Source organism: Panicum hallii, chromosome 7, assembly GCF_002211085.1.
Source record: "Panicum hallii strain FIL2 chromosome 7, PHallii_v3.1, whole genome shotgun sequence".
Classification (NCBI taxonomy): Eukaryota; Viridiplantae; Streptophyta; class Magnoliopsida; order Poales; family Poaceae; genus Panicum; species Panicum hallii.
Window position 1 is genome coordinate 35,113,518 of NC_038048.1, and position 15,972 is coordinate 35,129,489.

Consider the following 15,972-nt stretch of genomic DNA (forward strand, 5'->3'; position numbering starts at 1 on the left):
TACAGTCGAAAAGGGCGACTCGGAGGCGATCCGCTTCTCGGCGCCGTTCTCGTCGGCTCCCCGTCGTTTCCGTCAGGCTTGCTGCCGCGGGAGATGATGGGGAGCTGCAGATCCGGCGGCCGATGTATACACGGTGTCTCGATATCCCGACTAAATTTCAGTATCCGTAGCATCCGATATTTAAATACCGATAAGAAGTATTAAATATAGTCTAATTATAAAACTAATTGCATAAATAGAGACTAATTTGCGAGACGAATCCATTAAGCCTAATTAGTTTATGATTTGACAATATTGTGCTACCGTAAATATATGCTGGTGATGGATTAATTAGCCTTACGTCTCGTAAATTAGTCTTCATTTATGCAATTAGTTTTATAGTTAGTCATATTTAGTCCTTCTAATTGGTGTCCAAAACATACGATGTGACGGCAGTCCCATCACATCAAAACATGTCCATACTATCTCTTTCTAACCTAGGTCTAGAGTAGTAGTTGTTGCGCCCATGATGAGATGCTTGGATGGATCTTTTGCCGTCTCTGCTTCTTCTCTGGTAATGTTGCTGCCTGTGCTGCTTCTTCCAGTGAAGAGAGAGGGAAGATTAGAATAAATCTTCCCATGGTGGTCAGTCCGATTGGGGATCTGCTATATCTCGCTGTCGGCTTGGCTGTCGTCGTCGTCCTTTGGCCCCAGCATGGTGTGCGTGGTGAGATCTTTTGCTTCTCCACAAGCTCCTCTGTTGTCGTCTTTGTTGGCGGCGGTTTGGTCTTGGCGGGCATGGACTTCGTCACCAACGAGAACGACATGGCAAGTGTTCCGAGGAATCTTTTCTACTCCTTTGTCTACGTTGGGGATGTTGACCTCGCCGGCGTCGATCTTTGGAGTTTAGTTTACCAACACGTAGTGAAATATGTTGGTTTATAGTTCCCACTTGTTTTGGTGGTTCAGTCCCTCTTTTGGGGTGACTCGCCGTCCGTTGATTTGGGGTATTTATCGGTCTTTGAAGCGTCAGATTCCTCGTTGCCTGGCAATGTGATGGCTAGTGGCCGTCTTTTTCAGCCGGATCGTTCGGTGTTTCTATTGCATATGGGATCCGATGTGCTGCTCAAGATGGCAATAAAAAACTGTGTATCTTCGTCAGGGAAGAGGTCGGCTTCAAGCTGTGCTCCGGCCGGCGGCGGCGAGGAAGACCGGAAGTTCACAAGGATTTGATTGTAATTTCTTTTCTGTTGAGGGCGTCCTTATAAGATGGGCTGTAATCACCAAATTTTATGAATGAAACATAAACCCGGTTAAAAAAAAAGCTGCCTGCACCGCTCGGTCGCGACGAATGCGCTTGGTTTTGTTCGCCTTGCAGCTCATTTCGTGGCTGGCGTGGCATGCTGTTCGCAGCCTGCATGCGGCCCCGTTCGCTTCCACTTTCTCGATCGAGGTGGCTGGGCTGGGCTAGCGGATAGATGGGCCTGCTTATCGTGTCATAAACGTCATTTTCTGTTTTTTTTAGCACTTGACGATTAGAGTTCGCACTTGACGATTAGAGTTCATAGACCACACCATGGTTTTCTATTTCCATAATAATTTTTGGCGTTATTCGGGTGCTAACTCCAAGGTTGAGAAACACATGAACGCGGCGCTTTCGTGACCTTTGGAACAAGCGTCCAACGAAAGGGCATTTTTTAAAGAGGAAAGACAAACGGAAGCTAGCAGGTTGACAATGCAAGCCCCATGTCACCACTCACCAAACGAGAGGTGACGCACTGTGGCATCCATGAGATTTTCAAATGGACGCCTATTTCTGCAATATTAATAAACGAAAGTATATTTTGAGAAATATTCCCCATGGACGCCATCCCCCTCGGCCCTTCCTATATATGCCAGTCTACTGTCCGCTGGCGGTCCAAGCCAATCAAACCTTGTTATTGGGCGGGCATTCTCTATTTCTCTGCCAGATGCAAGTGGTTATTAGCTGGTTAATTATACGGTGGAATGCAGGGAAAGTTTTAAACTTATAAACACATTTCCCCCTAAAAACCAGCTGTCCACTTTAGGATTGTCTCTAGCCATCAAAATTAGTACAACAGACAGAATCTGATAGTATGAATTTATGCTTGATCTTTGAGAGAAAATCAGCATTTTAATGTCCTGTGGTAAAAACTCCAATGCATCGGGAATGCATGTCAACTAATGATTGAGCATGCTATCGAAAATTGTCCTAAACATATCTTTTGATAAGTTGAATTAGATCGTCACCGTTGTTCAACCTGTGTTTACAAAGTGTCAATTCAACTCTTTTGACCTTTAGCTACACATAAAATTATAAAAATGAAGTAAATAGAACCGTTAAACCATGTGGAGAAGTGGACCACATTATAAGTAGACAAAATAATTAAAAAAATAAATTGGGGTTTTTATTGGGCCTGACCCTTCTTGCATACCTCATTGCAACGGAGACAAAAAAAAAACATTCCTAAAATATAATCACGCACATCAACCTCACAGCTCACACTCACTCTCAGTATAATAAAATGCTCTATGATCCGGATGGTACCAACACTGCAACACACAAGAGTCAAATTTGGCACTCTGCTAATATCGGCGCCAAGGGAACGGGTGTCCTCCATCTCTGAACAAATCAAGGATAAATAGGCTAAAAGTCCCTTATGGTCCATTAGCAGTAATGGGCCAAACTGAGGCGCCTCCTAGAGGACTCGAGACCGTGGGAGGCCAAGCGTCTCCCCAGAATGGCACGGTTCCTTCATGGAGAAGGGATCATCTGGCAGCGCATTTAATGCGCCCGCCCTGCTACAACCGGATGAGGCCCGTGGCCGACGCACCTTCCCCGTAAAATAACATGATTACGGGAGGCGTGCTCTCAACGGCGCGGCGACCGGGACCGAGGGAGCCTCCCCTTCCGGGTCATGTCGCGTCATCTGGCGATGGGAGGTGGGGTGGCCCCCACCACTCACACCTTCCGCCACATCGGATAAACATGGAGAGGAGCGCCTACGACCTCGGGCAATGAACAGGAAAGACCTCGGGTGATGCATAGAGCCTAGGAGGGATCTCGGAACATCCCGGGATCCCTCAAGCAGGACCCGGGTGACGACAGTCCTGGCCCACGACGCAGAACCCTGCCTAGCGGGTGGGCGCCACTTGCAAGCCGGCGCTCCTTCATCAGACGCCGCATTCACACTTAAGGCGGTAAGCCTCTTTCCGGAACCTACCAGCTCATTTAAAGGGATCATCGACTACCAGCTCACAGCGATTCGAACCTATCTAAATCCCTTTATCTCCTGATTGTCATAAGGTCGGAATACTACTGCGTGTTATACCACTGGCCGAATCTCCGAGCGGAGGTTCCACTCGCGGTCACCCACCGCCAGCTAAGTGCTTTCAAATCTGTAAACTACTAGATTATCATTCTGTCGCTTCCCAGGAACACGGGGCCAAATCCAGCTTGTGCGATCTAGTACCAGTGCCGCCCTCGCAAGTGGCGCTATCAAATGATCCATCATAAATAAATAAATAAGATAATCGAGATAGCGACGCGTTCTTTTGGTAGTCCGATCCATGTGAGATCCTTTTCACGTCGCCGTCTTGAAGCAACCGCCTGTTCCCAGCAGCGCCCATCCAGCAGTGATGACGAGGCATGGCACGTACCCTAGCATGGGGTTCAGGAGCAGTGTTGTGCAGGCACAAGCTTTGTATAGCGTACTGCAGCTGCTAGCTGCGCAGAAGTTTATCCGGAGAGGCCCATCACAAATTCCTGACTTCATTAGAAATTCCTTTTCTTTTGATTTCGCGGCTAGCTCCTTTGAGATTTTTCTATTTACAATGACCCGGCAGTCTGGTCTTACCAATTTTTCTCGTGGAGACATGCAGGAAAGAAGGGTGCTGGAAAGACCGTGAAAGGTACTGTACTTTTTGTAGTTGGAATTCAAATTGAAAGGACAATTTGGACCGCGACATGCAGGAGAAAGAGAGGCTGCCGCCTTTGACCGTGACTGTGTTGATGGTGCATTAGTCTATACGGATAAATACGTGATGGAGACGTCCATTGAAATGTGAAAAATAGCATTGGATCAATGCTGAGAATGGGGTTGGCCATATTTTTCATTACATTTTACATGGCTGCTAGCTTGTTTGTAATTTATTGTTGGTCGTTGATTTTTATGTAAATTAGTATGACCTCACTCATTTTCTTATGCTTGGATGCTTTTTATCATATCGTCTACAACTCACGCCAAACTTACTTTTGTGCTCCAATAAGATTTTTATTCAATGACTAGTGAAAGATGAAACTTTGATACTACGGGTAAAAAAAAAAAATACTTGACATCTTGGACCAGACACGGTCTAGATATGTGCCTTTATTAGATGAAGGAATATTATTCTGGCATATATATGAGTTTTATTTGAAAATAATATGAGTAGATTTGTCTCACAAAAAGTATACTTTTGCTATGTTTTATAATCAGTTTGCGACAAAAGGTATAAGTCAAAATTATGCTATGGAAACTGTATCGCTATCCAAAGCATCAATTATTTGTAACTAGAGGGAGGAACTATTATTACAAAATTGTAACCTAACATATTAAAAGATATGCAAAATCAAGCTTATTACACAACTTCTAAACACTAAACACGTACCACATAATTTGACTAATTATTAACAAAACCTATGAACACCAACCTTTTTTGAAATCTTAATAATATGCCAGAAAAAAGGAGGGAGTTACTTACATGTGAATCGGCCATAACCGTTTACTCAACACTTAGAGCCTATTTGGATCAAGTGACTAAACTTTAGTCATCCCTGTTTGGATCAAATAACTAAAATGAGAGGCAGGCTCTCTCAACTCCTCCTTTTAGCTTCTTTTAGCTCCTCTTTGGAGACTAATGGGTAAACTTTTTTAAGTCACTTCGTTTGGAACTTTAGCCCCTAAAGTGATTAAAGCTTAGTCACTTTTGCTTTAGGACCTGAGATCCAAACAGGCTCTTGTTGCAAAAACAAAATGAGTTCATCCAAACATCATCTCAACAATTTCAAACCCCTACGGTGGCTACATTGTTGGTGCCAGGAGTGCTAGGTAGACTGCCTTTTCCATCCCGGGAGAGCTGCGTTCTCCTCTCACGAGACCAGAACAGTCGTGCTCGTGCACCCTGATGACTCCGACGGTGGAAAATTCAAAATTCCCTGGCACAGGTCGGCCGAGGTGGTCCGCGCGGCGGCTGCGGCCGCAGGAGATCCCAGCAACACGGCGGCGAGATCCACGAAGATTCCTGGCAGCCACGGGCACGAGAAGGGAAAAAGAAAGGAGCGTGCATTTCCGCGGACCCAAAAAGAAGGCAGGCCTGGCGGCCTCCCACCAACCGCCACCTGGCATCTCTCTCGTGGACTCGCGTGTTGCCATAAACTCTCCCTGACGGTGGGACCATCGTATATTTGGACCCAACTGTCACGGGAAGGAGTGAGTTCGTATCTGTATTCCTTCCATGAGCTGATAAAAAGGGCCGTGGATAGCGTCCAAAAAGGCCAGCAGTGGGCCGGACCGAAATGGAAACAAGCGGAGGGTGGAGTTCTGATTTGGCCCTCCGCATATGCTGGAAATACATTCTAATCCAGCGACTTGGTTCAAAGTTCCCGTGTTAATTTTCGTGTCAATTATCTCACGATCTTTGACGATCAAGTGGATTTGCAGAGTATCGATAGAGACTGGTGATAAAATACAAGTTGGATCGAAACAGAAACAAGTAATCCGGATAAAGAACAAGTCGTGGAAGCTATGAGATGATTGTGACAATGTATATCTATCAGCCATTTAAAAATATAATCGAGAGTAGCAACTGAAGTGAAATATCTGTTGCGATTTTACGGGGCGTTGTTTTCGGATCATGTCAAGATATTAGAGAAAGTTCAAAAGTGGATACACGTGTGCGCGCGCGCGTATGCTCCCGATTTTCGGTTACAGATTACATTGGTGACAAAATTGATGTCACCCTTCCACTTGTGATGGATTTATCTAAAAATAAAGGATGTTATGTATGGCTTTGTCGCGATTCAAGTTTTCTTACCCGCCAATTGGCTAGAATGTACTGTAGCAAGGGGAAAAAACATGCACCCAACCACACTATTATCTACTAAACATCCATCTCTTCATTACGCCACTATTTATTATGCCCGCTGCAACCGCCGCTAGGTCCACATCGAACCATGCAACAAAGTTATCGTTAATCACAACAAAAGGCACTGTTTGGCACCAAATGAGATACTATTTGTTAATCTATAAATATGAGAAAGTATGCACAGAGGAGAGGAGCAGAAGCATAATTTTGACAAAAATTCGGAGCAGGTGTGGAAGACCATACGCCAAATCAATGTCAAGGGATCAAACATCATGATGTAACACTGTAACTTCCTCACAAATACTACATGTCTACACCCAACACTGTTAGCAGACGCTGGTTCAAACCTGATGACCAGCAGGGGTGCCGGTGTCATTTGCCTCTTTCCTCCGGTGCACGCCTGTCGCCTGCAACTCCTCCAACGTATAAATACCGTCCGGCTCCCGGCCAAACCACCAAATTCCCATCCGGCCCCTGCCTCGCCCGCCTCCTTCCGGTCTCCAGTTGTCTCCTCCCGCCTCCCCTCCCCTCCCGGCGCGGAAGCCTCTCCCGCCCCCTCCTCAGCCAAGCCAACCCTAGGCGGAGCCGCCTCCCAGGAGCTCTTCCGGGAGGCCAGGATGGCGGCAACGTCGGCGCCGCACGCGAGCGCCCACGCCAACGGCAACGGCACCCATGCGGGGATGGCGGCGCAGGTGGGGGCGCCCACCAACCCCATGGCGACGGCGCTGCTCACCGATCAGTACCAGTTTTCCATGGCCTACGCGTACTGGAAGGCAGGGAAGCACGCCGACCGAGCCGTGTGAGTGTCCTCTTCCCCCTTGCCCCGCTAAGTTCGGCGCGCCCGTGTGGGTGTGCCCTGTTTGGCCGTGGGTGCCGATTGGATTGGATCGAGGGGCGGTGATCTGGCGCGAGGGTGGTGAGCGTGGCTTGTCTGTGCCCGATTAGGTTTTGAGGGATGGGGCTTTTGGGGATGTTATTGGCCATCGTTCATGCAACTCTCCTCTGTTGCTGCGATGCTCTCGTTTTCGGTTCTGATCAATGTGTCAGTATATGTTCTCGTAGGATCGGTTGTTTGGTATTACAAATTTTTTCTCACTTTCTCGCCGTCATGGTGTAGCACGGCGTGGTCTTTTCCGCTGCTAGTTGGGTTGATTGTTAGAGTGTTTCCTTTTTCAATTTTGTTTTTCTAGTTGGTGCTCTGTTTTTGCTTTGGGAAGCTATGATAATAGTAGCGACATTTCGACCATTTCCGCAGCTCTAAATCTCTTGTTCGTTTTTATGTTACTACGTTAGTACATTTGCTATATGTCAATAGGTATTACCTTTTGCCAATACGATGCTGCTTATTAAAAAAATGAGCAAATGCTCTGTCTTCCAATGGGGCTTTCATTTTCATAGCTCAACTTTGTATTTCTTTATGAAGCTAGTGTGCAATTTTAATCAGTCCTTGTCTTGTCGAGGTTGGTATTTTAGCTGTGTTGTAGTTGCTTGGAGTTGACGGGGATCATTAGTGCTCTGTTGTCAAAGGTATATTCCGGATTTTGTGTTAGTTTATCATATATCGGGTTCTGGAGCCAAAGCTTTTACGACCTTGCCCTTCTTGTGATAGATTTTACCAAATAAGTGTACCTAGTCTTGGTTACTTTTCAGAGTCTGCACATAGAGTTTTTGCCCCCCTAAATCATGATGTAATTCATCAGAGACAAATGGATGGGGACATCTAAGTTAAGACAAACAGATGTGCGAACTCTACTACTCGAGTAAACAAATGAGATGATCATTTCATCTTTGGATTTCATTTTCATATTTAATTGCTTTGGCCATCCAAGGTTTGAAATGTGTACAGTCCCAAACGTATGCAAGAAAGCAACGTTTACTTAAATAAGTTGCATGTTTCAGTAGTGGACATCCCCTTTTTCTAAGGGGAGAAAAGGCAAGATGATGTCATCATTTGTATGTTAGCTAGTTCAGGAACAATGGAATTTCAAGAGAAAAAAGCATTGTAATTTTGTCATTCGAGGAATATTCTGGGATGTACTTCGAGATTACACTAGGCAGTTTTGTATATTGTTATTACCTATGTAGAACATGACAATGCAAAAGTATGGCCCTACCAAAACTTGTTGATGCATATTGTGCTAAACAAGGATCTTTGGGTGAAGGGATTTTCTCTATGTCTGTATGGAATATAATCATGGTTCTTGACAAGCGCATTTGGAACCTACTGCTTTTTCCTTTGTTAATCATATGTGCCTCTGTACTCTCAGGTTTTATCTGAATAAGGTAATAGGACTTACTTTTTGCATGTATTGCATTAATCGTTATTTTCCTACAGTATAAGATATTTGTCGGCTTCTGAAAATGAAATGCGCCTTTTCTTCCTTTTGTATCAACAGCTCCCTAAATTACACTGGTGACGTGCTTTCACATTCCTCCAAACAAAGCAACACCAATCGCACATAGCTTTTTTTCTTATCACAATTTTAGGGGAATTTGAACATGCAAATGGTATGTTATTGCTAAGCCATGGCATAATTCAACTAGGCTGAGGAGGGAAAGTATTTTCCCCGTGTTTCTCCTTTTTTTGGACAATTCATCCACAATTATCTTAACATAAGCTAATGTATGCATTTGTTTACAGGAGATTATTTCTTGCATGTCTTGTACTATATTAATTCTCCATTCAAGTGTGCATTGAATTTTAATCTGTCAGCAATTCTTCAAAATCATCCTCCTATAACGGACTCATACAATCGGAAAAACCATAAACTGAATCTTTGGAATTCGCAAAGTATTCTTTGGAACAACATGAGAAAGTGATTACCAACTTGTATGTCCATCCAAGTGCTATTCTTCCGTGAAGCTTTCAGTGAATCTAGTTTCTAATGCCTTTTTATTTGATTTCAACAAATGCAAGTCTATGAATGGAAAGAACGTATTACAGCTAACAGCTTTGTCAACCTCATCCTGATTTGGTTCCTTTTTCATTTCACAGCTTTGACCTGTACTTTAGGAAAAATCCATTTGGTGGGGAGTTCACTGTTTTTGCTGGCCTTGAGGAGTGCATTAAGTTTATTGCAAATTTTAAGTTCACGGAACATGACATTTCTTTCCTCCAATCTGTCATGCCAATGTGTGAGGTATCATCTCATCTGTACATGAGTAATCTCTCTATGATCTCATAATTTTGGTGAATGGTTTCTAGATAGGTTGATTAGCATGAACTGGAAAAAAATTGGCTACTTTGAATGGAGGAAACGGGAGTAACTTTAAAATGCACGTGCCTAGGATATTTTTCTTTTTTTTCACTCAACTTTTAATAGAATTCTCCATTGATATTTTCCTGCTAAATGCTCATTTTCTGATGTAATATGCAATTCCTAGGGTGAATTCTTCGATTATCTTAGGGAAGTTGACTGCTCTGATGTAGAGGTGTACTCCATTCCTGAGGGTTCGGTGGTTTTTCCAAAAGTGCCCTTGATGAGAGTTGAGGGTCCAGTTGCTGTAAGTTTAAAGCCCTCACCAGTTTTTCTATTAGTATATGTTTTCCATACATTGTTTGAGCATTGACCAAAACCTTGAAATGCCTCTATGGTAACTTACACTTGTTATGACACCATCAGGTGGTTCAACTTCTTGAAACTCCATTTGTAAATCTTATCAATTATGCCTCTTTGGTCACTACTAATGCTGCACGGCATCGCCATGTTGCTGGAAAATCAAAGGTTCTGTTGGAATTCGGTTTAAGACGAGCACAGGTGTGACATCCGCCCCTTTTCAACTGTCATTGTAACACTTTTTTTTTACAGATTAGTATTTTCGTGTGTATATATCACCACGACTTTTATTACTGCAGGGACCCGATGGTGCAATAAGTGCCTCAAAATATTGTTTTATGGGAGGTTTTGATGCAACCAGGTGGGTTCTTTTCACTTCTAAAATTTATAAGTAGAAGAATCCAGCATATTTATGGCCCTTGCTCTTTATAATGATGCTTGACGAAGCAGTGTATTTTCAGTTATCATTGCATTGCTTAGCCTTTTTTTCCTGTACCAAATGTTTTTTTTCTCCCCAAAAATGTCAAATGTGTTCACCATTTGCTTAATTTTTTTTCTTGTTTTTGCAGTAATGTGTTGGCTGGAAATTTGTTTGGCATACCACTTCGTGGAACACATTCTCATGCTTTTATTAGCTCGTATATGGTCAGTAAAATATCCTTCCTGTTATGAATGAATGAAAGCTTTCACAAATACAATAATTTTCTTCACTGGGGAGCATTATTTCTGTGCATACTGTAGTTGCATTAGTCAAAAACCATTGTTTTTCACTACATTGGCTTCTAGCCCCATTTTTAGGATTCAGGGTAATGTGTTCCATTCCTCCTCTTTTTAGTCATGCTAGTTTTCTTTCATTGTGTTTTTTCAGTCTGATGTGAAACCTATGGATTATCAAATGAGCATAACGGCTCATGTTCATGTCATTTCTGTACAATGAGCACAACAGTTGGCACTGTCTTCTGCATTTGCATCCACAGAAGTTCATGCTTAGATACACATTTTGTTTTGGGAGGAGGGGTACTATTTCTTTTTTGTGCCATTTATTTTGTAGTTGGTTCTTTCCTGATTAGTAATACTTTCAAACCTTTCAGAGCCTTGATGAGATCCCAGACAAGGCTCTCAGGAGCAAAGATGGTTCAAGAGTGTGCCAGGATTTTGTTAGTTTAGTGCAAGAGTGGCTTCAAAAGATACAGGTGTGATCGCAGAACCTTGTTGCATTGGTTTTAGTTGTCACAGTATTCTTATGTTACTTTTTTCTCTTGATTTCAGGCAGCAGATTCATTAGGCGGTGTATTTGGTGATACAAATCAAAGTGAGCTGGCGGCATTTGTATCCTATGCGCTGGCTTTTCCAAGCAACTTCCTAGCTCTTGTGGACACATATGACGTGAGTTGGTAGTTTGTTTGAGCTTCAAGCTTTTCTTTTGTTGTTTGTACTTCTATTTGTGTCTGAATGAGTAGGGCTAGCACTCTTTTTCTCGAGGTGGTGAGTAGGTCTGAAACCTCCCACTTAAATTCCTCCTTTTCATTCTGATGTTACCAAATGATCCTAATCTTCAGTGGAATTAAGAAATCGTGATCTTTTATTTTCGTTGTGCTGGTTGCTACTTTAGGCATAGACATGTACATACTTATTTTTGCCTAAGAGTATAGTGATCGGTGATTGCACGATTCCTGAACAAATGTGGTTTCACTATTATAGCTAACTTGGCATTTATTCAGAAGGCATAATCAAAATCAATTGCTAACTGATTCATGTATATCTTTAACATATGCTTTGTGCCATTTAACAATTACCATAAGCCATACTCATCATCTCTTCTATCATTGTCGCTCATCTGCACAGTGTGGATACTATCATATTCATGCTGCATCTTTAATCCTTAATTTCTGGGGCATAATTGTCATTATTATTATTTTTCCTTCAGGTTATGCGAAGTGGTATTCCAAATTTCTGCGCAGTGGCCCTAGCACTACATGACTTAGGGTATGTCAAATGTCCTTTGGCACTCATTACTTGTGTGTTCGACCACAGATTTATCTTTCCATGGAAATTTCATGTACTCAAAAGAAAAAAATCAAGAAAACACAAATGAAGCTCAAGTTTATCAAAGAAGGTCACATCAGTAGCATATTTAGGATGGTTTAAACTTATAATAACTTTTTGTTTGTTATTTTAAGCCCTACCAATCAGGGACTGAGTAATACTGGTGCGTTTTGTTGCAAAATAAGCTGCAATATCTCAGTACTCTAGAATCTAGATTCCTTTATCCTTCGGGAATACAGATGAGACTTTGCTGCATGTTTTGTTATTTCTATTTGGTTTGGTTTCTCACGTGTCCCTGGTTGGCTGAGATAAGAAATTCCTTGATAATTTTCTCAAATTTTAAACAAACATGTACCTAATAATATCTTCTTGTATAGTTACAAGGCATCTGGTATTAGATTAGATTCTGGTGATCTGGCCTATTTGTCTATTGAAGCACGAAAAGTGTTTCGTGCTGTAGAGGAGGAGTTTAATGTACCTGGTTTTGGGAAGATGGTCATCACTGCTAGCAATGACCTGAATGAGGAAACAATTGATGCCCTCAACAAACAGGTAATAAACTTATCTCGGGATTGTATCACAATTTATCAAAACGAGGTCTTATTTTCAGTATTATGGCAGTTGTGTTGCCAATGTTATCAGATGCATTTGTGTCTCTGCTGTGAATTTTCTTTCTTTTTAATCCTATCAGTTGCAAACATAATTTAAAATCTCCATTTCTTTGCAGGGTCATGAGGTTGATGCCTTTGGGATTGGAACTTATCTTGTAACATGTTATTCCCAGGCTGCTCTTGGCTGTGTCTTTAAGCTAGTTGAGATAAATAGTAAACCTCGTATTAAACTCTCTGAGGATGTGGCAAAAGTATGTCCAGTATTCTAATGTCTAAAATAATAGATTTCTATGTACGGTTCACTGATGGTATGATGTATGTTTCAGGTTTCCATTCCATGCAAAAAGCGATGTTTCAGATTGTACGGGAAAGAAGGCTACCCACTGGTCGACATAATGATTCGTGAAAGTGAACCATCACCTAAGGTAAAATACACCTCTGTTTTCTTTATTCACATGTGAACTTTATATTTAGCACAAGATTCTTAATTATCAAAGTACAGTACTGTAGAATCTACATTGTAACAGAACATAGCTAATCTAGTACTTGAGTTCATCGCATGTTTCCTATGTTCTGTATCTTGTCTTTGACATTTTTATCTGCAGTAATCTCCATTGTTAAGCTGGATTTCATAATGACAAAATATTGCAGGCAGGAGAACGAATCCTCTGCCGCCATCCGTTCATTGAATCAAAGAGAGCATACGTTGTCCCCCAACATGTTGAGGAGCTTCTTCAGTGCTATTGGCCTGGGAGATCAGGTATGGCTCTTTTATCTTTCTTGTAATGAGAATTTTGTCAGTGATCATGAACTCATGACTAAATTTTGGAAACTGATAATCGGAAAGTAAAGTAATCAGCATCAGCTCCATATTAGCCTTTAAAAGTTGAAAGGATTCCCCTTTTCCGCTACGTTTTTATTAAGTAGGAAAATCTTTTAAAATAATGGAGCAGAGTGACAGGCTAATTTTTTCCCTCGAAAACAGGTGACTGACTCAAAATCTTTCCTCGGACAAATTATTCTGTAGATTTCTAGTTGGATATTTCCCCCAGAGCGACAACCCTTTCATGTTGCTACTGGAGTTTTCTTAAACAAAACGGGACACACTTAGGGCATATAACCTTATCAAACCCTGAATAATAAATATCTGTTGGATCAATAAGATACTGTAGACTGTAGTGTCCTCACTCTCGACTTACTGATTATCTTGTTATGGCGTCAATGACATGTGCACCTGTGTTTTCCTGCAGACAAACCCAGAGCAGAGCTGCCCTCTTTGGACAAGATCAGAAGCCGCTGCATGCAACAGCTTGAAAAGCTGCGGCCTGATCACACCCGGCGGCTAAATCCGACACCTTACAAGGTTTGCTCCTTTTCTTTTCCTCTTATCATTCCCATGGTGACTCGTCGTTACCAGTAACGTCACTAACCCTTCACTTTGAGCAGGTAAGCGTGAGCGCAAAGCTGTACGACTTCATCCATTGCCTATGGCTGAACGAGGCGCCAGTAGGTGAGCTGCAGTAGGAAGATGGTCACAGAAGTTTTGGGCCAATCTTGGAAGTATAGCAGCAGCACAGCGAAAAAAGATTTCAGAGGCGTCATGCCCAACATCAGCTAATTGCCCATCCCGTACGATTTTGCTCTCACACAGTTTCACCTCGTACAAGCCGGTTATTGGTGTAGATGCAGGCCTGATTTACACATCCCTTGATTGGTGGGGATACTATATATACATCTTTGTGAAAAAAAACAAACAGAATACAGTCGGAGCCCATGGGGAAATTAACAGCGAAAAATGTTTGAGATCCTGCCGTGCTTGTCGCATTTGGAGGTGACCGATCGGAACCAGAGTTGCCAGTCTGCCAGTGCTCGAATCGCTGGTGTCACCGTTGTCTGTTCTTGGGGTTTCTTACGCAAGGAGTGTCGCGAGGCAGGTCCGGCCAAACGGCGCAGTCGATAGAGTAAAGCAGGAATCGGTGATGCGCTCGCCAACTACCCCCATTGCAATTATCGCGGAACAGTGAACGATTTGGTCTGGTTATTCTTTTTTTCTGAACTACCGCTGCGTTATGACAGCACATGTAACAGATCGGTTCGTTGCTTTTGGGGGTTGTTGTGGCACGCATGGCTGTTTGCTCGGAGCGATTCCTGCCAAAAGGGTGACTGGATGTGCTAATTTTCGTGGAAAGACTAAAGAGCACACTCTCCATGAACGGAGAGCTCGCAGGGATGGAGACCTGTGAGAGGTCTATGGTACAAGCATCAAGGCACTATCGGTTTTTTATTTACATCCCTTACATCTAAAAACAAATAAAAAAACAGATCATAAAATTGGTGCAAAGTATGCCCTATAAGACCACTTCCATGTGGTATTAATTGATGTGACAATTAATTACTCATTTTTTTTGTGGCAAACTACATTATCAATCCATGGTAGCACATCTTTGTCCATCTATTCCCCCTTCTCTATTATAGAAAACACTCCCTACACCACACATTAGCGTAGAGCCGCTGCTGTCCTGTCCACATTCGCCACCTCTACCAACCCGTCGGCAGCCAACCAGGCCCCCCCCCCCCCCCCCCCTCTTCACTTCCATCAGCCATTCCATAGGGACAAGTCCTGCAATTATATAGATGAAATAATTTAAACCAAGAGAACTGTTCAGGAATGAGGACTACTAGATGAAATGTTGTTTTATTTGCAAAACATGTTCAATATTTTTCTAAAAAAACTCAGCTCCAAGATTGAAGAACTATAAAGAAATAAAGTGAAGATTTTTTTAATCTTAAGATCTTCCAGCCTGGTTTCTAACATCTATATTGTGTTTCTGAAAAGACTTTACAAAGAAGTGCAGCTCCACGAGGGGAACAGTTCTGCATGGAAACAGACATCGCCAGCCAGCAAATCTTATTCACCGTACATTCACAGCAAGTTGCACCTTGCGCTTTGAGGACGACGTACGGTAATCACGTGGCCGAGGTGGTGCTTTTTTTTTTGGCAACCGAAACGACGGCGTCGCCGCGACAGCAACCTCCAGCCATGTACGTTAGGTCGGTGCTGGACTAGGTACACGAACAACTGCAGCAAAGACGAATAATCATCGCCATGATTTTTTTTACCTTGGAATCCCACGAGGTCTCCACTTGTGTAGCATTGTTATCTTTATTTCAAAAAGGTAGCACAAATTAAGTCGAACACTTACGGGGCACAAAATAGAACTGGAAATGCAACTTTTGTGTATGCAATATTAAATAGCAAACATTAAATATTACGTCGAAACTAGTAGCATATAAGTTTGTAAAGTTAGGAGCATGTACAATGGTACGCTTGGCCATGTTATACTTAGGGTTAACCGGGAAAAGTGCAGTTTATATCTCGAACTATTATAAAATTCTAATTTTCAACCTTCAACTGCAAAACCAGATAACATGGGTCATCCAACTCCGAAACTGGACAAATTTAGCTCTTTAAGTGGTCTCAAAGATGATTTTGTATTTTTATAACAATTAGTATATATATATAGTTTTATGAATTTTGCAATGCATATGTAACTGTTCTTATATTTTATATTCTTAAAGATACAAACATGTCGAAACTCTATCTACATCAGACAGTGGCATGAGCAGCAAAT

At 42.4% G+C, this 15,972-nt stretch overlaps 1 protein-coding gene across 1 annotated transcript; it reads left to right on the top strand.

Annotated features, from left to right (window-relative positions):
* Positions 1–6,588: 6,588 nt before the first annotated feature.
* LOC112899791 (nicotinate phosphoribosyltransferase 2-like) lies at positions 6,589–14,148 on the top strand. The gene is made up of 15 exons (XM_025968398.1): positions 6,589–6,925; positions 9,122–9,266; positions 9,511–9,630; positions 9,750–9,884; positions 9,983–10,044; positions 10,253–10,328; positions 10,775–10,876; positions 10,953–11,069; positions 11,611–11,669; positions 12,107–12,281; positions 12,457–12,591; positions 12,667–12,765; positions 12,992–13,100; positions 13,591–13,703; positions 13,787–14,148. The coding sequence occupies exons 1-15, from the start codon at positions 6,744–6,746 to the stop codon at positions 13,862–13,864; spliced, it is 1,707 nt and encodes a 568-aa protein (XP_025824183.1). The 5' UTR covers positions 6,589–6,743; the 3' UTR covers positions 13,865–14,148.
* The last annotated feature ends 1,824 nt before the right edge of the window (positions 14,149–15,972 follow it).